Source organism: Bubalus bubalis, chromosome 6 (assembly GCF_019923935.1).
Source record: "Bubalus bubalis isolate 160015118507 breed Murrah chromosome 6, NDDB_SH_1, whole genome shotgun sequence".
NCBI classification, from domain to species: Eukaryota; Metazoa; Chordata; class Mammalia; order Artiodactyla; family Bovidae; genus Bubalus; species Bubalus bubalis.
Genome location: NC_059162.1, coordinates 104,165,419 through 104,189,929, shown reverse-complemented (window position 1 = coordinate 104,189,929; position 24,511 = coordinate 104,165,419). Strand labels below are relative to the sequence as shown.

General features: G+C 51.6%; 2 protein-coding genes across 8 annotated transcripts in view; both read right to left on the bottom strand.

The window, feature by feature from the left end:
• The window catches only part of HIVEP3 (HIVEP zinc finger 3), a 561,080-nt gene that overhangs the window by 118,723 nt on the left and 417,846 nt on the right, over positions 1-24,511 (bottom strand). Inside the window, exon 1 of one of the 7 annotated variants that reach the window (XM_025289481.3) lies at positions 19,252-19,385. The exons of the other annotated variants lie outside the window; for them this stretch is intronic. The gene's annotated coding sequence lies outside the window, so the exon portion shown is untranslated. Of the gene's footprint in view, positions 1-19,251; positions 19,386-24,511 lie in introns of those variants that run through there. 7 annotated transcript variants of the gene reach the window in all.
• On the bottom strand, positions 18,834-20,938 carry LOC123334212 (proline-rich protein HaeIII subfamily 1-like). Its single transcript, XM_044945456.1, has 4 exons — positions 20,922-20,938; positions 19,571-19,779; positions 19,131-19,506; positions 18,834-18,942 (listed from the first exon to the last, which is right to left on the bottom strand). The coding sequence occupies exons 1-4, from the start codon at positions 20,936-20,938 to the stop codon at positions 18,834-18,836; spliced, it is 711 nt and encodes a 236-aa protein (XP_044801391.1).

Sequence of the window (24,511 nt, the reverse complement as noted above, 5' to 3'; positions counted from 1 at the left end):
TAATACTTGGACACACCACCTTCTACCCAGGTTCCAAATTCTGTTCAGGAAGGTCCTCCCTCCCCTCTCTGCCAGGCACACTCCTACCCATCCTTTGAAAGCTCAGCCCTGGCAATGCCTCCTTTTCCCTTAGCCCTTCCAACAGCGAGGCACTGCGCTGGAACCTCGTTCTCTCTTGCCACTGACCCTCCACCCAGAGCTGTGGTGCAACACTGGCCCTATTACGCAGTGATATTATCTTCCCATGAGTCCATCTTCCCTGCAGACAGCGAGTGCCTTTAGGGCAAGAACAACGTGTACCATCCGTGTACTTCCATGCTTGTTAGCACAGCGCTTGGTGTGCGGAGTGAATGAGTGATGAGAAACAGCCCGTAAACAACCCCTACTGGCCTGCCTTCCAAGGTGTTGCCCCTGACATCATCACATTCAGGAACTCACTTTCCAGGACAAGCAACAGGTGACTCTGCCAAACCAGCAGGCCCAGGGTCCACTGAGACCAAAGGGCTTTCCCAGGGTCCCCAACATCTCCGTCTATGCTGCAGCCCCAGACCCTGGACAGCCTATGGCTTGCCTTTGTGGAGGCTGCACATCCTGGGAACCTGGAGTTGGGCTGAGGCTTTGGGGCACTTCCAGGAGGAGGAGATCTAAAGGGTGTTCTGCCTCTGGCTACTCAGAACCAAGACTGTACATGCTGTTGCCTCCCTCCTACCCAGCCTGAGCACTCCTGTCCATACTGTGCCCACCCTCTAGTCCTCTTACTCCTCACGGGGGCTACCCTCTTGTTTCCCTGCCAGGCTGAGTCTACCTACCCATTCTTTAAACAGCTAAACTCCCAGAATATACGGGAGGGTGGGGGGCGCACAGGAGGTGGGCAGGACCTGAGCTCTGCCTTTAACTGGCAATGTGACCAAGGAGAAGTCACGTTCCCCCCAAGCCCCCAGTTTCCCCTCTGTCAAAGATTAGAACAGGCCCACCTCTGAGGTCCCCTTCTGTTTCAACTCCCTGCCAAGGAGTTGAGTTATTTACTAGTCAGAATAACTCTTCCTAGCAAAAGGAAAACAAGCAGAGAAAACATGTGTCTTTCTCGGCGTCCTGTAAGGCAAGATGGATCTCTCACTCTGGAAATATGTTATATTGTCCTCTGATTCTTGAAGGAAAGCCCTTACTGGGTGGCAATTTCTATGTCCATATAAACCAGGGATTTAAAACGCCCTTGCACACATCGATTCTTCCTTTTGAATTTAACAGTTTGGTGAGATGGGTCTTTCTCACTCTCATCTAACGGATAAAGTGAGGCTCAGAGAGGTGAGGGGATGGTTAAAGTTCCCCAACTCGTGTGGGGGAGGAGTGGCACTGGCCCCCTAGGATGTCACAGCACGGCTGCCAGGAAGCTGGCCTTGCCCGACAGACAGCCAGAACAGTTTAGAAAAGCAACACCCAGCTGCCCATGCTTTTCCGTGTGCTTCCTTCACACATGTGGACACATTCAAAGATGTGTGGAGTACAAGGCCACACAGGATGCTGGTGGGAGGGAGACGCCGAATTTCTAGAAGCCAGGCCCCTTCCAGGCCCACTATTCTAGAAAATAGATGATGCTGAGAGCTGGACAGACAACTCTTCCAAGAAGAGAAACCTTTATTTCTGAAGATTCCAATCCCACCTGCTATCACAGGCCTCCATGCCTTTGAACCCTGTCCAGGACAACAGAATCTCTGCCCCCCAAGATCAGGCAATGCCTCAATCCTCCTGGTCTTCCAGGCCCTCTGGATGCAGGGCTCCTCCCCTGAGACTCCAAGTGAGAGCTTGACTGCATGTGATCTGATTATCAAACAGGGCGGGAGAAAAGGTGGGGGCCCAGAGCCCTGGGGAAGAAGGAATAAGTGCTGCAGTTCTGGCCCCGTCTTCCAGCCTGTTTTTCCCATTTGTCATCCATGATCTTGTACCGGTGCTTTAAGGATATACTGGTCTGGTCTTCCAAATTATACTAGAAACTCCCATTGCAGGCCCCTTGGAAGGACCGCTATGTGCAGTTGTGCAGTACGCAATCTGCACAACCATCCACAGCTCACAGCTTCCGATCAGTCCCTGCATAGCATTCATCACCACTGTAATTAAAGACCTAACTCATTATTCTTTCCTCACAGAATATGCATTCTCAGGGAAGGACCATACTGTTTGTCTTGTTCCCAAGCTGAAGCCCAGACCCTAGCATCCTATTAACACAAAATAAGTTCTCCATAGATATGTGTTGGAGTAATAAAGTCATTCAGCCACTCGCTGGTGCATTTAATTGGAAGAAGAGTGGACCTGCCCTGGAGCTGCAAGTGAGAGAATTGCATTCTGGTCCCAGCTCTACCACCAGCCCCCATGTGTCCTTGAGCGAGGCCTCAGTTTCCTTGTCTATTAAGGGAGGGTAGGTTAGATGTCCCTGCCACATTCGCCTGATGCTGAAGGTGAGGATCTCTGGAAATTTTGCACCCTGGGCACCTCACTCGCCTTACCTACATCCCGACCCTGGTTTTCTATGTTTTGTGTGGGCTCCCCCAGGTCCAGGAGTGCAGGAAGTGTCTAAATCTAGGGGAGAAGGGCTCCAGGCAGGGTGGAGACAGATGCCACAGTGGGGAGGGGAGCTATTCCTGCTGGATTCTGCCTGGGACAGAAAAGCAACACTGATAGCCACACTCACCGAGACAGCAGTGTTGTCAGAGGCTTTCACACCGGCCCTGTTTACCTGCAGCCCGTCTGTGAGGAGGGAGGGAAGTGATCTGGCCAGGGCCGAAGGTCCCAGGCACCACAACCAGGACCAAACCCCGGGCATCCTGTGTTCAAGTCTGGGCCCTTTCATCACGCGGCACAGAACACAGCTTCTACTAGTCGGGGGCACGACTGATTTCAACAGGCAGAAGTCACTCGTTCTTTTTTTTTTTTTTCAAAACGTTTTATTTTGTATTGGAGTATAGCTGATGAACACTGCTGTGATAATTTCTGATAGTTGCAGGTAAACAGCAAAAGGACTCAGCCACACGTACACATGGATCCATTCTCCCCCAAACTCCCCTCCCGTCCAAGCTGCCACATGACAGTGAAACTCGGCTAGAAGTCACTTATTCTTCACCTAGGTTCTGGCAATGCTCTAGGCCTGTGACTGTCGGCGGGGATGGGTGGTGGCGGGGAGAGGGGAGGGTAGAGTGTGGGAGGGGCAGCAGCCTGCTGGTGGTTAAAACAGACAACGCAAGGTCCTCAAGTGAGTGACATGATTCTAAAGTGTGTTAGTTAGTTGTTCAGTTGTGTCTGACTCTTTGCAACCTCACTGTAGCCTGCCAGGCTCCTCTGTCCTTAGAATTCTCCAGGCAAGAATACTGGCATGGATTGCCATTTCCATTTCCAGGGGATCTTCCCGACTCAGGGATTGAACCTGGGTCTCTTGCATCACATATGGATTCTTTACCATCTGAGCCACCAGGAAAGTCCATGAGTGGCAGTAATGTCAAAGGAAGGAGAAGTCAGTTAGAGAAGACAGGATAGGGGGCCTTCAGGAACTGGAGGGCTTATGGAGGGACATGGGGGTGGCATTCCGGATTGAACAGATGGGCATCTGCACAGGCCGCTTGCAGGAGACCTTACTCTGGGGTCTGAAGAGCTGGGTGCTTAATGAGGGGACAGTCACTTTCCCCTCAGAGAGCAAGCTAGTCAGAGGGGACCTGCGTCCAGAGTGAGGCAACAGGCAATGATCAGACCCCAAGAAAACAAAAGATCATGCCTGCAGCTTTCCTCTCTGAGGATCTCTCCCCATGGTAGGCTCAGTCAGCCTCCCGGGTCACTGCCTGCGGCCACTGTAACACGCGCCCATCAGTGGCTTAAAAAGTGCAAATGTATACTCTTCCAGTTCTGGACGTCACAAGTCCAAAATGGACCACTGGGCTACAGTCAAGGTGCTAGCAGGGCTCTGTTTCTTTTGGAGCTTCTTGGGAGAGTCCACTTGCTCACCCTTTCCAGCTTCTGGGGTCTGCCTATACTCCTGGTATTACAGCCCCCTCCTCCATCCTCAAAGCCAGCCAGGGCAGTGGAGCCTTCCTCCCATCACATCCCTGACACTGAGTCCCTGGTTTCCCTTTCCACACCTAAAGCCCTCTGCGATAGCACTGGGCTCAGGTGGAGTGTGTGTGTTAGTCACTCAGTCGTGTCCAACTCTTGCAACCCCATGGACTATGCCCACCAGGCTCCTCTGCCCATGAAAATTTCCAGGCAAGAATAGTGGAGTGGGCAGCATTTCCCTTCTCTAGGGGATCTTTCTGACCCAAGGATCGAACCTGGGTTCTCCCACATTGCAGGCAGATTCTTTACTCTCTGAGCCACCAGGGAAGCCAAGATAATCTCCCTACCCAAAATGCAGCTAATTAGCAGTTATATTTCCATGTGAAATTTTAATTCCTCTTTGCCAGGTAGAGTGATGTATCCACAGGTTCTAGGGTGAGGACGGGCTTCCCAGGGTGGCTCAGTGGTAAAGAATCCACCTGACGATGCAGGAGCTGCAGGAAACGTGGTTCCGATCCCTGGAAGAGGAAATGGCAACCCACTCCAGTACCCCCTCCAGTATTCTTGCCTAAAGAATCCCATGGACAGAGGAGCCTGGTGGGCTACAGTCCACGGGGTTGCAAAGAGTCGGACACGACTGAGCACACGTGCACAGAGATGAAGCAGAGGATGTCCTCTAAAGGTCATTGTTCTGTCTACCTATCACACTGCAAGGAACACATCTCCCCTGAATACAGCTCCAGGAGAAAGGCGGCCGAGGCCGAGAGAGAAGGAGATGGGGGAGGGGAGAGGCGGGCAGACACACACACCCTGCCAGCGGTGGCGGCAGCTTCCTGGCCGGCTGGTTAGTGTACATCACCCTTGAAAAACTCGTCATGTTTCTACACTGAACCGGGCACGTGCAGTTTCCACAGTGACTGCAGAAGCAGAGCCAGAAATAGCCCCACTGAGATGGAAAACATCCCCTCCTCAGAGCCACTCACTCTCTCATACTCACAGTCCCCACCCCGTGGCACCGTGGGCACAGGAGGTTCCAGAAGGCCCCTCCATGCAGTGTCCCAATCTTTCCTTCTCTGACCTCTTGCCACGAGCCATTGGGCACCCCCTTGGGCCTGAAGCCCATGGTGCTCCAATCTGGCCCCATCCTCAGGCCTCTAGGATGGGGCTGGGCCCTGCCCCAAGATAGCCGGCAAGTGACTACTCACACCAGCCCAGCCTCTGCTCCGGGGCGAGCCCCGCCAGGCTGATCTGTGTTCCTGCCCCACGACTCCCACTTGGGAATCTTGATCGAAACCCTGCCCCTCACCCCCTAGGGAGTTTCCCCTCTTAGAAGAGCTCACCCCCTTCATGGGCTCAACATTTTGCTGAAATATATAGACCCGCAAATATGCTGGCCTCAGCGTCCACACCACTCACTCATACGACATGGTATTTTTAGGGCCCTGGGAAGTCTCAACCATGCTGGTTAATTTCTCATGTGGTAGGTCCTATCCTGTCAAAGGAAAACAAAAGTCACCACACCTTCTACCTGCAAGGCATGGTGCTAAGCAATCTGTGTGCACTAGTTCATTTTATCCTCACCTCAACTCAATTACTATCACCCTCACTTTGCAGAGGAGAAACTGAGACTCAAAGAAGGGAATCAATTTGCCAGGGTCACAAAGCCAGAAAGTGGTAGGGCCCAGTCTGAGCCCAAGGTGCCAGACCTCAAACCTAGGCTGTAGCTACCAGTCATGTCGAGGGGTGGGGTGAGCAGAGGAAGCACCCAGATGATGCATGCTAATGCTACAGGAGATGTCCCAGGTTGCCTCCTAGAAAGCTCTGAGCCACTCCTGGCACCTCCAGTTTTGTCTCTGTACATATTAAATAAGATTTTATTGGGGCCATGAAGAAGTGACGGTGAGGGAGGTGCCACTGGAAATCACTGACTGTAGCCAACCCTGTCCCATATTGATGACCAGCCCAAGGCTCAGGAATAGAGGCGACTTGCCCAGAAGCAGGGCAGACCTCCAAGCTGAAACCCAGAGAAGTCCACATTCCTCCTGGTCCTGGGGGGGATCAACCATTTTCTTCCCCTCAGCCCCCTGCCCTCCTGGTACAGAAGTTACAACCAGATGTGGTGTGGGTCATGGCCCCTGCTTTGACAACGTGGCAGACTTGCTGGCTGGGTTGTGAGATCGCGGTCTCCGTTCCCTCTTCTGTGAAGCAGGGCATGTGTGGAAGCATGAGGGCAGGCACAGGCCTGCGGTGAACCCATCACGATGGAGCACAACAGCTCTCAGCCCTGAGACACCGCTACCCAAGATGGCAAGAGTCCTTCATTTTGAACTACAAGCCTCGAGCCAAGTCCCATCCCACTTTGATACTCGCCCCTGTGTATACTGAGCCACCCACACAGAGAAGATGGACTTTTCTGAGTCTTAACTCTTGGAGACTACAGTGTCTTGGTAAGGGGTTGGTAGGAGTTTGAAATGAGACAGCACGTGGTAATGCTGGAGGCACAAGCATTCCCTCGGTGGTGGAATGCAGGCCGGTGGTGCTACAGCTGTGGGGTAGGACCCAGGAATACGCATTTCCCCGCCCCCACCACCCCTACGGTGATTCCACTGCAGGTTATCTGCAGACCACGCTTGGAGAAATCGGCCTAGAAAGTGCTCAATGTGTGTTTGTAGAAGACAGGGATCTGTGAACATCTGTTGAGCTGCACATGGCTGCTGGAAGACATGGGCTGGAGGAAATAAGTAATTTTCTCCAAATACACTTCCTGTGAAGCCCAAATGATGGGAACTAGGTTGAGGATTCTAGGACTGAGAAGATGACGCAATAACTCCCTTCCCCGAGGAGCAGACTTGAGTGCTTCCTGTCAGACAGAAGAGACCTGGCTGGAGAGTCAGGCTGGGGTGGAGCAGGGGTAGGTGGGGGTGGGGGGGTGCTCAGGGTCAAAGGTAGGGAGGGGTGATCCCGGGGGCCCCCAAGGGACTCATTCCACAGCCCGGTCTCTTCAGCATCTTCATGCAGACAGGAAAGAAAGAACTGAAAATATGCTCATTAAATCTGCATCTGGCACCCAATTTGGCAGGGTTGCCAAAATTCTGTAAGACTAGAATTAAATTAGCAAATTGGAAGTAAAATGATTTTAAGCAGACATGATGGAATTCATCAGAGCCAGGTGGAAGCTAGTGGGGGAAGGGACCCAGGAAAGCCCGCACACCCGCCTCAGGGTGGGAAAGCCTGGCCGTGAGAGGAGACAGAAAAGAAATAAACCTGTGAGCAGACCTGATTCAGATGATTAGAGTCACCCTTGGAATGTGCCAGCCCCATGCTGCGAGGTGGTGAGAGGCTCCTTCCAGGAGACAGGAGGTATGGCCGGTAGCAACCAGTGAAGGAAAGCAGCCTTTCACAAGAAGACCAAGAAGAAAGGACCCAGGGAATGGCTAGGAAACGAGACAGGCTGGGTTCCCCAGACCAGAGGTCCCAGGAGGGTAGGCACCGGGGTGGTGCACACAGCGCCCTGTGTGCTGTGCAACCGGTAATCACCACTGTGTGTTAACTGAGCTCGTGGTTTTCAGAAAACACCAGGATGGACTTGGAGAGGCAGGGGTGGCACAGAGTCTATGCAGGGATAGAAGCATTTATTGGGTACTTAGTAAGCATCAGACACCATGTTAGATGTTTGCCAAGCATGACCTCATTTCATCTTCTCAATAATCCTGTGCTATAAAGATTAGTCTTTGCTCTTTATTTTCCTGGGCTTTCTTTTTTGCTCTCTTTGTTCAAAAATAACTTTAAAAAAATACAGAAGTACATAAAGTAAAACGTGGACCAGTCACCTTTTACCCACACAATTTCTCCTCCCCAGATAAAAGTACCACTAAGAGTTCCCTGGTATTTTCCCATGTTGTTTCCATGAACACAGAATCTCATCTACACATGCACACACATATACAACTGTTTAACAATTTCTGCATAAAAATGGGATCTGGTAACACAGATCACACAGAAAACCTTTTTTCCAGTTAAGAATATGTTGTAAACGTCCTCCCACATCAGGACCTACAGATGCACTTCTTTCTTTTTAAATGGCCGAAAAGTATTCCGTGGTGCAAATTCACCATAATTTTCTTAAGCATTGCCAATGCTGGACACTGAGGTCATTTCCAAGTTCTCTCTATTGCAAACAATGTGCAAGGGAACACCCTTTATACGTGTGTGTGTGTGTGTGTGTGTGTGTATACACATATATACATATACACATTTGTGCCCATGTACTCAGTCGTGTCTCTTTGTGACCCCATGGACCATAGCCCACCAGACTCCTCTGTCCATGGGATTTTCCAGGCAAGAAGAGTGGAGTGGGTTGCCATTTTCCTTCTCCAGGGAAACTTTCCAACCCAGGGATCAAACCTGAATACGTGCCTTTATCATTTTCATTGACACCAAATTAAGCTCAAAGTGCCCTTGACCGTTGCCAGCACTAGCTTGTCTCTATTTTTTTTTCACATTTTTGCCATCTCTAACTATTTTAATTTATAATCCTTTGTTTTTTAGTAGGTAGAGCATCAATCATATGTTTATGAGCTATTTTCACTTCTCTGAATTACCTGTTTACATCTTTGCACATTTTTATTAAACTTAGCTGAATTTTTAGTTGATTGATGAAATTTGCATCATAAGGATAACAACTAACACTTTCTATGCACCCAGCACTGCTCTAGGCTTTCTGCAAGCTTCACAGCATTGAATCAAAACTCCAATAGGGAAGTAGTAGCGTCAGTCCACATTTACGGTGGGAGAAAGAGAGGCTTGGAGACTTCAAGTGACGTCTGAGGTCATGCACATCCAATGAGGAACAGGCCAGTCTGAGGAACTAGCTGAACCAACTATTTCATCCTCAAATGAGATACTTGAAAAGCCGCTCCCTAACCTACAGAGAAAGAAAATTCCCTCTTTAAATTTTCCCTCTTTCTGTTATTTGATCTTCACTTTATCTGTGGAATCTAAGTGCATATTGATTTACTATTTCAGGTAGGAAACTGAAGTTCAGTTTCTAACAGAGGCAATAACAACATGGAATTAGACCAAGTACCTTAGGTGGGACAGGGAAATGTTGAGAACAAGCCTGAAGTGAGGAGCAGGATTTGGGTGGGGGCAGGATTTAAGGCAATGGCAACCCACTCCAGCACTCTTGCCTGGAAAATCCCATGGATGTAGGAACCTGGTGGGCTGCAGTCCATGGGGTTGCTAAGAGTCGGACACAACTTAGCGACTTCACTTTCACTTTTCACTTTCATGCATTGGAGAATGAAATGGCAACCCACTCCAGTGTTCTTGCCTGGAGAATCCCAGGGACAGGGGAGCCTGGTGGGCTGCCGTCTATGGGGTCGCACAGAGTCGGACACGACTGAATCGACTTAGCAGCAGCAGCAGCAGGATTTATGCACAGGGGTAAGTGTCATGGGACGTGGATGTTGAGGCAGGACCCCCTTCTGTGAAGGGCTCCAAAGGGCAGGCAGGCAGTTTACAGGACTCTACCCCGGGGGCAACATGGGGTGAGAAAATCTGGGACCAGGGAATAGGGTGAAGATTAGCTTAGCTAGAACTCATCACCTAATCAAAGGGTGATCTCACCCAGCCCAGCATGTTCAGTGACCTGGCACTAGGAACAGTAAAGATGCTCATATTTCAGGGTGACAGACATATCTGTGTATGTGGAAATGCTGGGGATCCCTTGTGTGAAATCCACTCTTGACAGAGGCAGACTTTTGGGGTTTAGTGGCACTTTTAATGAGGTTCTTTTTTAATTCCCCAAATACCAATGTTGCATGTGGGTTTCTGGGTTAGAAACCTACCACCAAGTTGTCACATGGCTTGGCTACCCTCATCTCAGGGAACACGCGCAATACTTTTCACTTCCTTGGATACAACACACAGTGGAGAGAGAAGGATCATTTGCATGCCATTTGCCATTTTTCTTCTGAGAAAAGAGAAATTAAGTTAACAGAATAGGAAAAAATGTGGGAAACTGACTTGCTAAAACTAACATGCAGAAACAAGTTTTAGAGGCACAAATTAGCATTCTTTTTTTGTTGCTGTTGTTGTTACTGTTGTTCAGTTTTGACCTCAGATAACTTTATCATTCCCCAAATATTTTTGTATAGAACTCTAGTTCAGCAATCTTATATATGTGTACATCTTCCTTATACACACACAAACATATAAAATCTATTCCTTATATGTACAGATATAAGTATATATAAAAAAACCATGTATACTCATATGTATGGGCTTCCCAGGTGGCGCACTGGTAAAGAATCCACCTGCTAATGCAGGAGATACAAGAGACATGGGTTCAATCCCTGGTTCGGGAAGATCCCCTGGAATAGGAAACGGCAACCACTCCAGTATTCTGGCCTGGAAAATTCCACAGACAGAGGAGCCTGGTGGGCTACTGTCCACGGGGTCACAATCAGGCATGACTGAGCGTGCACACACGTACTCATATATATATATGAGTTCTTTGATTAATCACGCTTGGAAAACTGCACACAATATCTACCTCTACAAACACACACACACACACACACACACACTTTTGGGGAGATTTTCAATGCTCTGTCACATATTAAAGACTCAGAATACCTGTGGTGGATTCATTTTGATATTTGGAAAAACTAATACAAGTATGTAAAGTTTAAAAATAAAATAAAATAAAAAAATAAAGACTCAGAAGTCCTGCAGTGTATAAGGGTCTATTGATTTGGCTCTAGCACTTTTCTTTCCATCCATGGCACTTGTGTTCTAGAAAACACACTACAGGAAATGCCAGACTTTACTTCACAAGATCAGAGCCTGCTTAAAGAGTCTATCTTGGAGTGACTGCCCTACTCTTTTGAACATTAGATACTTTCTAACAGACTCATGGTGATGGTTTCCTGTTCATTTGAGCATCTTCTGCCTTTCCTATATTTCAGAGTGACACCAAATGCCCACATGCCAAGCCACAGGCCCTCTGGAACCTGCAAGGAGATCAGGTCACCCAGATAGGCTAAGCTGTGTCTCCCAAGCAGTTGCACAGAGAAGCTGGACCAGTCACTTGCTCTGGACTCAGTGGTTTTCAGCTGGAGGATCCCCAGAGACTCACCTAAGGTTGCTTGCTTTGTGAGTGCAAAATCACTGCAAGGAAGCTCTTGATTCTGGTCTCTTTCCTTCATTCCAAAAGACACTGTTCCCAGACCCTGATGTTTTCTACCATGAGAGAAAACTAGTTTAGGATTACACCTTCCCTCTCTGATTCTATTCTGCCTCACACCACTCCTTCACCGCCATTAGTCACTCCGATTCATATAATCACATGAGGTAGCCCTACGAATAAAACTAGGTTTCCATCTGTCTGCGACAGCATCAATTGAAAATGAGTTAGTGAACTTTCATCACATGTAAAGGGCATACTTGGTATAGCCTAAAATATATGTTATGTGGTACAGGAGACATTCACCTGGGAGCAGTCTCCAGGGGAGATACCTCCCAGGAACATTCCTCCTTCATCATGGTTATATGCATTGGATTATAATTTTGCTCCTTCTCACACAGGCAATTCTAGGGGTGACAGTAGCCTTAGGGATTCAATTACCTGATGACCCTTTATGACTCTCCTCATTAACCCTGAGGAGGCCAGCTAGTTGGAGTGTATGTGGATTTGCTCATTTATTTTTCCATAAAATTTTCACTTTGGAATAATCCTATATTGACAGAAAAATTGCAAAGACAGAGACAGTCCCCATACACCGTTCACCCAGCTTCCTCTAACGTTCACATCTTGCATAACCAATGCAGATTTGTCAAGTGGAAATTGACACTTGTAAGTTACTATTAACTCAACTATAGACTTTATTCATATTTTACCAGTTTTTCGGCTAATGTTCTTTTTCTGTTCCAGGGTCCAATTCAGGATCCCATATTGCATTTAGTCATCATATCTTCTTAGATTATGGATTTGCTTTTGTTTTCAAAAAAATAAATATCATCCTCTACTGCATGCAAGGTGGTATGCTGGGTCCCCAAATGCCCTGTCGGGAGAAACACAGATCTGCTGGGCAGCAATGTCTGGATCTGACTGCCCACTTTATCCCTCACCTGGGGAGTGGCCCTGGTCTCGCCACTCCATATACAGAGCTCTTGAACCACAGCTGCAACGTGGAGATGGTACCTTTTCCTTGTTAGAAGCTGACAGTCCCTGCGGACAGGCATTTTGAAGGTTTAAAGCCCAATTCACTTAGACTACTATCCAGCCTAGTGTTATGATCATTGACAGGGGGATCATGAATTAGGCTTGGTATCCTGTATCTAAAGCAGGATGGTCCAGAGTCTGAGCTGCCTGGCTGAGCTGACCATTTCAGCCGCAAATGAGATCTTTCCATAGGCTCTCAGGTACACCATAAAGAAAGGCAATTCTACTTAAACTAGTCTATTCATTTCTATACTTCCTTCATGGCTGTGCTCAAATGTCACCATAGTGATAACTTCTCCAACCATCCTACATACATCCTGGTATCCTTCCCTTGGCATTTTCTTACTTCTTAACCTATTGGTTTCTCCTTCATGGCACTTATCCCATTTGATATATTACACATTCATGCACTCCTTTGTTCATGGTATGCCTCCCTCTGCTAGTCTATAAGCTCCAGGAGAGCACTGATTGTCATCTGTTCTGATCACTGCTTCATCCCTGGTCTGAGGACTTGGGAAGCATTCGACAGATATTCAGTAAATGACTGGATCTCCAGGGTCACCCTGCAACATTTTGCGTCCATCCCGATCATCTGTAAACAAACTGGTCCCCATCCAAACACACTGTTGAACTCGAATGGGTAAAAAGCTATTTGGGAAGCAGGTGGCTTAGAGCCTTCTAGGTCTTCTTTAAGGCAGGAAAAAAAGGAGTAATACCCTTCCTTTAATATAATTTCATGCCATTAATGTCCCTTCACCTACCTCCCCTCCCATGAGCAGTTCTGCCAATTAGAAACCACAGTCTCTTCCTTGTCCAGAGTCTGCTGGCTTCTCTACACAATCAATTCCTGTGGAGCCCAGGCTGGAAGAAGCTGGTGAAACCCCCACAGCCCGCTGTGGTGCTCCATTATTGAGACTGTTCAGCATGCACATCAAAGGCCCACAGGCGTGTCGGGGCAGGGAGATGCCAGGGGATCTGGAAGACTGGCCTTAGTGAGGACAACGAGATTCAGTGAGGAGGGGTAACAGGAAATGGACACACAGTGACCTCGTGGCAGGTTCCAGACAGAAGCCAGGGCTCCTGGCTTTGCATCCTGGTCCTGCTTCCTCTCGGGCTATAACCACCTCCCCAGTCACCACGAGGGGCAGGTGCCTATTTCCTTGAGCACCAGGCTGGCTGTCTGCCTGCCCCTGCCTGACCCTGGGGACCTGATGAGCATGGGCAGCAGTGGGTGGAGGTCTTGTTCCAGGAGCAGCAAAGCACAGGACAGTCAACAGCCAGATAGAAAGGAAATGGGGGTCACATTTGCTGAGAGCCAGGTCCTCTTTATCGTCGTCTCACCTCATTCTCACAGTACCCCGCGACAAAAGTGTCATAACCACATGAGATAAGCAGGGAAAAGGAAACACAGAGAGGTTGAACAATGAGGCGAACTGCACAGCAAGCACATGGCAGAACCAGAAGCAGAGGGGAGGTCTTCCTGGTTCCGAAGCCCTGGCCTTCGCCCGCCAGCTCTAGGAGGGACCCTGAAGCCTCAACAGCACTCCAGTGAGGGACAGGGCCTCAAAATACCAAACTATGCCCCTGGTGAAGAAGCCAGAACAATCCCATTCTGGAGATGAGGAAACTGAGATCTGGAGAGGAAATGCAACTTGTCTGTGGCCACGTGGCTAGGGAGTGGTTGGATCAGCTAGACTCTTGAGTTTCGGGAGGACGCAGGCACACTCCTAGAGCTTAGGCCTGCGCTGAGCCCATAGAAGGACTCCACCTACCGTCTGTGAATACATGAGTGTATGACAGACTTGGTACAGCATCCTGTGACTCCCACATGCCATGTTCTTGCCCCTCAACTGTGACCTCAGGGATTCAAGACCAGGCTGATGCAGGCAAGCACCACCTGAACTCAACAATGACTTTCAAACCCCATGTACCCCTGTCTGGACCCGCGCATCTATCAGAGGCATGGTTAGTGATGCTGGCGGTGGTCCCCATGCAGCCTGCGGCTCCCCACCAGAACTGGAACTGAGCCATAAAGAGGGGCGGGAAGACAGCCGAACTGGTCCTCCTTTGGCCCAAGGACTGGTGTTTACAACGTGGACTGGACACTCTTCTCAAAAGTCTGGTATTTGCAGCAGTCTAATTTTAGTGAAACTTTCTGTCACTGTTGTTTAGTCACTGAGTCATGTCCGACTCTTTTTGTGACCCCATGGACTGTAGCCCACTGGCTCCTCTATCCATAGGACTTCCCAGGCAAGAATACTGGAATGGGTTGCCACATCCTTCTCCAGAGGGTCTTTCCAACCTAGGAATGGAAGCTGTGTCTCCTGCATTGGCAGGTGGGTTCTTTACCACCAAGCCATCAGGGAAGTCCAGTGAACCTTTTAGTGCCAACCAATTCACAAATACTGCAATTGTTTTTATTACTATAATTCATTTATCATAATAACCGAAACTATTGTTTCCTGTTCACCTACTACATGCCAGGCACAGATATCTCATAAGATATCTAACGTAAACGGCCTCCTGTAACCCATTCAGCCACCCTGTAGGGAAGAGTGAGGATTCCCATATTACAGATGAGGACACTGAGGCTTGGGAGAGGTAAAGGAACTTGGCCAAGGAACATACTAGAAAACAGGAGACGCAAACTTAGGTCTGTGGGGCTCCATAGCAGTGTTCCTCCCATGTGGCTGATGTGAGCTGGGGACTGGGGGGTTAGAGCCATAGCTGGAGAGGCAGACTCAGGGCCTGCCAGGGTTCCCATACATACAGCTGGCCAGACTTCTCATCCCCAGGCTGAACTTCTAGCACCCGGGGGCTTCTCCATATGCCCAGAAACCATCCCTAGAACCTCTCAATCAGACAGTGCGGGTATAGCTAGGAATTCTTATGTTACAAGCCCTCAGGTGACAGGAAAAGACACCCATGGTTAAACCACTGCTTTCAATTCTCAGGGGGTCATGCTTTCACATCTACATGCTCTTCCAGAAGGTTCCAACATGTTTCTTAAGATATTCATTGTATTATTTACAAAGGATACCATGCCTCAGAACAGAAGACCTTACAATTCTAGAATTCTCAACAAAGCAACAATAATTCTGATCATCCACAGATGGGGTGTGAAGATCTTTGTTAACCACGACAATTATTCCCAAAGAGTGTGATGCTGACAAAAAGGACTTGGGAGCCCAGAGCCTTGGGTTTGAGTCCTAGCTTTGCCCATTTTTTAGCCATGCAGCCTTAGGCAAATCAGTTCAACAAAATAGTTATTCAACACTCTGGGCTGAAAGAATGAAGACACAAGAGTGGACCAGAAAAGACATAATGCTCTTAGCTCTGAGTTCCTCATCTGTAAAATGGGAACCAACCGCTACCAAGTGTATATGACAGCGTGCAGGACCCCACATGCTGATGGGTTCTCACTCACAGCCCCAGGGCCTCAGGAAGCAGGCTTTCCTGTGTCCTGCTTTGCAGGTGAGGAAGCAGGGATTCACGGGTGAAGTGGCTTGGGTGAGCCTAAGCAGCATCTGTGGCGCTATCTGTGGTCTCTCTGCCCACCGCCACCACCGCCCCCCTTCTTAACCATTCTCCACTTGGCAGATGAGTCCACAGAGTGAGTGGATAACAGGAGAGAATGCTCTGCAGTCCATCAGGAACCGCACAGATGTATGACATCATGGTTATTAATAATGGAGGTGGCACAACAAATTCGCCATCCCTGCAGAGGGACCACCTGAGTTGTTGCAAACCTCCCGCACACAGAGCATCAGATTCTGTCATGGGAGAGCTGGGAGGGGTCTTAGGAGTCCAATCCTTTCCTCATTTATAGGGGTGGGGAGTGGGCAAGATGGGAGGGCAGCCCTCTCAAACAGCAGACGGAGCCCCACATCCCAAAGCCCCAAGTGTTTCGAGTTTGGCTTTTGTGACTGAACCACCAAGATAATCAGACACCAGCACTTGCCCACTCCAAAGGGTGCTGGGAAGCAAATCAGCAGTGGCTGTAAGTGTGGCCTCTCCATCGACCTTCAACCCAGCTGCAGGGCCTTTGTACCTGTTGTTCCTCTGCTTAGAGTACTCTTTCCCCAGATCTTGACATGGCTATCACATGTTCCTGAGTCAGGTCTCAGGTCAGATCCTCAGAGAGGATGCCCTAGACCCCAGCTTTGGCTTTCCCAGTTCCTCCCTGACACTCCCCATCGCACAGCCTTGTCTTCATGGTGTCTTCACGGTGTGTATCACCGGTGAGTATTATCTTGTCCATTACTCTTCATTCTCTCTTCCCACCGGAATGCAAGCTCCATGAACAGAGGATTCACTCACTTTCATTGTCTTAGTCCCCAGAATGGTGCCTAGGTCCCAGCAGGCACTTAGCAAACATGCTCAGCGAGTCCCCCTGGATGTCAGCCTGGGTCACGGGCATTCTAGCAGCCAGCAGTCCTTCACTCACTTGCTCACTCACTCACTCACTCACTCACTCATTCAATAAATGCTTATTGAACGTCTCCTCTGTGCCAGGCATTCTCCTAGGAGCTGGGGATTCCAATCCAGCTGAGACAAAGCCCTTGCCCTAATCAAGCTTTGACAGTTGATTAAAACAATCGACACAATAGAAGCCAGAGCTGTTTCGGTCACATCATGTGTGACCAGGCAATAGCTGACCGAAGGAAAGTGGGGGGAGAAGTATGGCAGAAAACGGGAGAAAGGAGAAGACACTGGGGAAATACAAATAGACTGGCCCTGCCAGGCCCTCCCATGTGCTCAATACAGTACTCATCTTGGGGAGCTGGTGCCAGGCAGCCCCCCACCACCCCAACTTTGGGGGCATGAGGACAAGGGCACATGCCCATTGCCACAAGTGCCTCCTGGCTGCAGCCTGGAGCACAGCAAGATGGCTACACGTGAGAGCATGGACAGGAGTGGATGTGAGGGAGGTGAGACTGGTGAGTGAGGGTGTGTATGCATGTGTAGGAGTGTGTATTCATGTGCAGTGGCACATGTGTGAGTGAGTATATGCAGTCAAGTGTGTAAGTGTGTGGACGGGTTGAGTATGTGGGAGTACACATGCATGTGTGTGTGTGTGTGTGTGTGTGTGTGTGGACTCTGGAACCATTACTCTTCAGCACAGCTTCCACATCTGGTAGAACTTTACCTGCTCAAGATCCCCCCTCCACCCCACAAATGACGCATAGTAGGGACCCGATCATCATCGAATCCATTTAAGTCTTTATGTTTGCCAAATATATTCCACAGAGTGTCCACATAAAGCAGCAAGACTGGTTTCAGAAGAGAAGTGTCAACTTCTGGCCGTAACTGAATGGAATGAGGCATTGGATGAGGAGTCTGGGTTTTGTTGCCTGCTCTACTGCTGACGACTGGGTAATCCTGGGTCACTGTTCAGCTGTATCTCAGGTAAGGCACTCAGCTCCTCTGGGCCTCTGTTTACTCTTCACTCAAGAAGGCAAGTAGAACTCAGGGACTGGATGAAAACACATCATATCCACTGGTAGCTACAGAAGCACTGCTTCCTGGGAGAGCATGTGTGACCCGAAAAGAGCAACAGGATCCACCAGAGAAATTCTGGGTCGGACAAAGCTAAACAGGTTCTTTTACTGCAGCACTTCTCAGAGCCTTTAACTTGCCAATATGAATTGTGACTGGCTAGAAGGGTTATAGAGAGCTTGCAGAATTTGCCAGACTTACTAGCACAGGGAAACCTAACTCACGGCACAACTTTTAGAACTAATGTTCCACAGAACCTACTTTGGGGGATCTGCTAGCAGGTACATGGGACATTTCTCAATGCCCCCTTTCTTGCAGATGACGGCACAGAAATGGTGTTCAGTCTCCCTAAATCAGAGAGCACAGCCATGGCAAATATCAGCCCAGAACCATCCAAACCACAGCAACTGGCTTGTATACAAGGCTTTATATCTAGAGAACATTTTGGCTCATATGATCTCAGTCTTCCCTGACAACATTCCGCTGAGGACCTTCATCCCCATTTTCCAGAGGATAAAATGCAGCCCGAAAGAGATTAAGGAATTTGCCCAGAGCCACTAAACGATGGACCCAGTACTTGCCTTTATCCTTTTTCTCTATGACCTTAATCAAGCTGTCAATAAATACGTTCTATATTTTATAGGTAAGCAATTGCAGCCACTTTGCAGAGCCCCCTGCCAGAGCCGAGGCTGACGGACCTGCACCTGTTCTGCAGCAGCCACCGCTGCTGTCCAGGATCCCCGGCAGCGGCCCTGGTTGAGAGGGGAGGGGAGGGCGCTCAGAGAAAAGCCCAGGGAATGAGAGCCGCTCTGGAAACACCCAGGCTAGGAGGCCGGGAGTCACTCTCTGCCGGTGGCCACACCCTCCCCACCATGCCAGGTACATTCCCCTCAGGGCTATACCCCCCGCGCCAGGTGCCACTCTGCAAGAGGGCAAGAAGAGCCAGATCAGTGCCAGTTTCACTCACTCCCAATAAGCCGGAGGAGCCCAAGTCCGATCTGCTCTGACAGTCTGAAACTGCCAGCGCCTCCAGGGGGAATCGTGGCCAGGACGGCCAAAGCCATTCAGCGGTTCACACCGGGGTGCCTTGTCCCGCCTTGTCCGGCCGTGAGAGGCCCGAGAGGCGGGGCGGGCTGCGGGGCTGCTCCGGGCACAGAGGCCGAGTGAGGCTGTGCCAGGCGCTGGTGTGCGAGAGAAGTGTGAACGCGGGAACGCTGGTGTCACCCCGGGTTGGTGACAGAAGTAGCGTCTGGGAAACGCAGGCGAAGAGCGCGTGCACCAGGCAACCCCAGGCTGCGGAGGCGTCCTGGAGGTCCGGGGAGTTGGCCCGACGCGCTCCTGCACGCGCCCGCGCCCAGCCCTCTCTCACCCGCTCCGCTCCCGAGGGTGGCCCCGCTGCGGGCCGGTCTGGCTGCTGACGCGCTTGGTGGTGCCCGGCTCCCGGCTGCCAGGCCGCGGCGGGGCGCGGGGCGCGGGCGCTCGCTGCTTACCTGCGGGTGGCCGCGACTCCGCGGCTCCGGGCTGCGCTGCGCTGGGCTGGTCTGGGCTGCGCTGGGCTGCGCGCCCGGCCTCCGCGCGGCTCGGCAGCGCCCGCTCGCTCGGCTCCGCCCGGCTCGGCTCCGCCCGGCGGTGCCCGGGGCTCTCGCTGGCGGCCCACGCGGCGCGGGGTGGGCGCGGGGCGGGCTGGCGGGCGGGCGCCGGCGGCGGGCGCGGCTCTGGGCCGCCCCGCGGCCGCTTGGAAGCTCCTTATTTGGGCAGTGATGTCAGGGGAAGTCGCAGGGGCCGGACCACCCACTTCTTTCCATTCACTCCCCAGAGTTTCCTGTCGCCGAGCCCGGGGGACCCCGGCGCCCGCAGCGGGCGCCTCTCCGGCCGGCTCGGCCCTGGCGTACAGAGCTTTGCTGTCGGCCGCTTGGGGGCCCCGGCGCGGCCGGGTCCAGGAGGGCGATCGGGCAGGCTGCCGCCCGGGAGGGTCTGCGTCTGGGGAATCCCCGGCTCCCGGCGGCCGCGGGGAGGGTCTGTGCAGCGGCCTTCGCGGTGACAGGCCGTGTCACTCCGGGCGCCGCCCCTCCCTCCGCGCCCGCCCCGGCTCCCGCGCTGTCATTTCCTCCCGGGCCCTCCGGGAAGGGCAGTCAGGGAACCCCGGTCGTCGCCACTGCTGGGGCCGTGCCCCTCGGGGCCCCGTCTCGGGTGCACCCGGCCCAGCGGGCGTCCATCGCCGTCCCCAAAGTGCCGGGTCCCCGCCTTGCTCCCGGGTGCCAGCCCCGCTCCGGGAAGCCCGTGCCTCCTAAGGCGGGAATATGCCTTCGCGAGTGCTGGGCGGGGCGGGCCTGGCCGGGCTCCCTGGGCTCCAGCCTGGGGGTGGGGGTGGGGATGGGGGCTCCCCGGGGCTTCCCAGTGGCCTGACTTTGCAGAAGCTACCGGATCCAAAGGCTTGGGACCTGAGTCACTCTGGTCCACCTTTGCACCAGCGCCCACCAGGGCCCCCACTGGCCTGCTTCCCGAGGGAGCAGAACTGGCCACCAGGATTTATATTTTACAGATGCGGCACACTGAGGTTCTGACTTGTCAGGTGTCTTGCCGAAGGTCAACTCTGCTGAACCTGGGCTGACCCTGGGTTTGGCTGACTCCAGGGCTGGCCTCTGCTGCCCGGGAATAGCCTCAGGAGGTTGTGGGGCCTGGGACCAAAGTCAGGACAAGAGTCAGGCAAACTGAGTGCCTAGAGTGCCAGCTGAAGAGGCACTCCCTCTCCAGGTCACAGAAGTTCAAGGACCCACAGGGTGACTGACAAGCTGACCTGGGCAAAGCTGCTCAGGGCTTCCAAAAAGGCCTTGGAGGCCCCAGGCTTCCTCTGGCTCTGAAGTGATGGCCTAAATTCAAGGCTCTGCCTGTCACAGGGAGTGGGCTTCCTCTAGGCCCATGGGACAAGCTAGTGGCCCTGGGGATTTCTGTGCCGTCCTCATACAGCAGCTTTCAGCAGAGCCTCTTCCCTCCCTCCAAAGCCAGGGTAGAGCAAACAAGCCCCTCCCAGACCACCAGCTTTAGTAGAGGAATGGCAGCTTCCACAGGGGAACCTCACTCCTAGGTGCCTGCAGGAGGAAACCACAACTCCATGGCTTGCAGGGGGTGGAGGGAGGTGTGATCACAGCTGGACACTCACTGTGCCTGCACACTCATGCGTACAACTGCATACCCGCTGGCCTGTTGCCAAGGCTCCCAGCTGTTCTGTTGATCACCACCACTTCAGTCCTCCCCATCTTCCAGTAGCGCCCAGAACTCCATCTCAGCTCCAATTGGGTCATCCTCTTTCTGACAAAGCTCCAAAGGGAAGGACCACACTCTCTGATCTGGCACGCAAGGCCCCTCAACCAGCTGCATCTCCCGGGGTTCAACTGTCCATGTCCTTTTCCAACACTCTCTTCAACCTTCCACCAGCATTCACTTTGCGGGGGCGGTCTTTGCATAGATTTTCCTCCGTCTGAAATACCCTCTCTACCCGTCCTATGTCATTGACACCCCGAATCAAGCCTGCCTTTGACATAGTCTTCCTCTTAATTAGGGAAAGTGAGACAGGGTACCCCATGGAACAAGACCTTGCCCCTCACTCCACTCCTGTCCTTCCCTCTTTGCCCAGCTTACTGTCTCTGGCTGGGAGCAGCTCCAGGTGGGAGCAAGTGGGTGTCTTGTTATAATTCATATGCCTGGAGGGGTGACATTTTGTCACAGGCAGAAAGGCTCAGGTGACAGGCTTGTTCCTACCCCAGGATGAGTACCTTCTCCACCTTTGAGGGGTGGCCTGACCAGTGGATTTAGTCACCCTCCTTTGTTGCCACTGGCAGCTCAATGCTTCCTGCCCATCACCCCAAGCTGCAGTCAACTGAGAGAGACCTCCCCTCTTTCCAGTCTGGAAGCTGCCAGGAACTTTCCATCTTGGTTCTTCTCTCCTGCCAAGACTGAGAAGTCTACAAATGTTTGTTAAGTGAATGAATGATCCTGGGGGTGGGGGTGGGGTGGAGGGAAGCAAATGGAAAGATAAACTAACCATAGGAGTGGCAGAATGATCCAATTCAGAGCTGCAACTGAGATTCAGGGGCCCTGGCTAGGGTCCTGGGGTGGAAGGTGGGTTCTCAGACTGGACTGGATGCTTAGGAAGTGGGCCAGTGTGCCAGCCCTGCAGAGGCTGCCCTGCCGAGGCCCTTTCCTTGGACTGCTCCTTTGTTCCAATTTTCTGTGGCTTGGGATTTGTCTTCCCCGCCCTTCTCTCGGTAAACTTCAGCGCCGCCCCATCAAGGCAGGCTGGGACATTCCCATCCCAACCTTCAGACATATAGTCCAGACTGGCTACAGCAAAGTAGAAAGGAAGGCACGAGAAAAGTGTTTTATTGAGTGCTTTCATTGTGCCAGACACAGTCACTCTGGATTTTCTGGAACTCCCCCCAAAGACCCTGCTTTTTACCCACCAGGTCACACTTCCCAGCTGGTAGCCATCCTCCAGGCCAGGAGTGTCAACCCAGAAGCCCTCCCTCAGCTTCTCCTTCAACCAGAGCTCCCAGTCTCCTGTCTTAAGGTTCAGCCTCCACCCCAGTTCTGGTGCCAGTTCTCACCCAAGGCCAGAAGGTCTTCAAGGCTCCAGCCTCAGAGCTCAGGGATGTGGGAGGCAGGCAGGCAGCGCCGCTTCAAGGCAGGGAGCCGGAGCCCAACTCTGCTCCGTGAGCCATCGCCCCCACCCTGGGGCCCCAGGCACCTTTCCCACCTTGCAGCTGGACGGGCCCCAGGTGAGAAGGCAGGTGGTGCCAGGTGCCAGTTCCTTCCTGTCAGCCCTTCCCCTGCATATAGCTGGGCCAGGTCTTGAGAAATCCCCAGAGCTTGGCCCTGGGGGCTTTCCTACATTCCTTCATTCCTCAAACATGAATCAGGCTCCTTCTCTGTTCTGGGAACGTGCAACACTCACACAAACCTGTGTGCTAGGAGCTCCATCCAAGGATGGAGACTAGCAGGTAAACAGATCATCCCAGTGCAACTTGCTAACTGCTAAAGCACTGTTTGCCAAGCCTGGGGCAGAGCAGGGGCATATGAGGTGAGAGAGAAGATTTATTCTACTTCTGGGGCTACAATTCAGGGAGATTGTGGTCCAGGTGTCCCAGGCTAGAGTGCTGAATGCTTGTTTCCATAGAAACAGTACACTACACACACACACTGGGCTTGGTTCTGCTGTGAAGCCAATATCATGCTGTAGAGAATTTATAAACCAAAAGAGATTGGAGCAGAGGAGATGGTTGGCATCGGATCTGTCATCTAAGAGGCTGTCTCTGTGAAATTTTCTTTCCAACTCCTAACAACCAAATTACAGATACAGTTTTGGAACACACCACAATTCCAAAAGGTTGGGGACCGCCATGGTCTCGGAGCTTTCAAGGTGGAGCTAAGCAACTCGCCCAGTAGGCTCTCCAGGTACTTTATGTTTGGGTTTTGTACTTACTTACCAGCCACCCCTCCTCCACCTCCTTTCCTCCATGGCTCTGATTCCCTGGACTCGCATGCTTTGTGTTGTTTTACTGTTTGTTGGTGTATGTGTGTGTTTGCCGGGTGCTCTCTTGATAGATCTGTTACATCAGTCCTCACTTCTCACAGAGGTAGCCATCTCTCTCCTGGGACAGAGGCTGAGGGACTCTTACAGTTTATGGAGATCACCTCCAGGGGTCCCAGAGGACTCAGCCCCAACCTCCCTTCCCAGCCTGAGAGCTGTGTTTCCGGCTTCCTGTCTCAGTCAGGCATTCACTTCTCTTTCATCTGATGCTGTGGGTAACAGCATGGGCCTCAGAGCCACATGGATCTGGCTTCAGCTCCCAGCCACACTAACTGTGCGATCTTGGGCATGTTACATGACGTCACTGATTTTGACTTCCTGATCCTAAAGAACTGCTGTGAAGATGTGACAAGAAACCGCAATAGAGCCCTTGATGGAGTACCCAGCATCTAGCAGGTGCTCGATAAATGGAAGTAACGATTGCTTTATATTGTGATCCAGAATCCTGCTCCTCCCATATTGTTTATCTTCACCAGTGGGGACACCCGTCATTCCAAGCCTGAACCAGAATCCCTTCTCCATTCTTGCTGCCCGAGTCCAGGCCACCATCACCTCCCAGTTACAACAGCCTTCTGTCCGGTCCCCCTGCCCATTTCCTGCCCTCCCCCCACCCCCATCCCCTGCGTCCATTCTCCACATAGGCAGAACTCTCTAAGACAAATTCAAGTGGGTACCTATTCAGCTAACTTACCCTGTCTATTAGTGCCTCTTTCAACAGCTTCAGTTCACCTGCCCAAGCCTCCCTCTCTCTGCACACCCCCCATGCTCCCATTATACAGAGCTGCTCCCTGTTTCTGAACCTGCTGAGTGCATTTTGTGCATTCAGTCCTCAGTACTGTTCCCCTCATTCGTATTGCCTGGCTGGCTCCCATCCAGCCTTCCAGGTCAGCTCAGAGGCCACTTCCCTTGTGAAAGCCTCCTGGGCCCTCCAGGGGGCATTGGCTGCTTCCTTCTCCGTGAATCTCCAGCCTTCGGAACAGATGTTCTGGCTTGTGCCCCATTGTATGCAGTCATTTCAATGATGTATCTGTTGCCCCTTTAGTTTCTGCAACTCCATGCACAACCACGTCTTATTCAGTGTTAGGAACGTCACAGGTATGCAGAGCATGCCCAGGATAGACTTCTGTGCCACTGGCCATCCTATCCAGTAGGCAACTACAAGA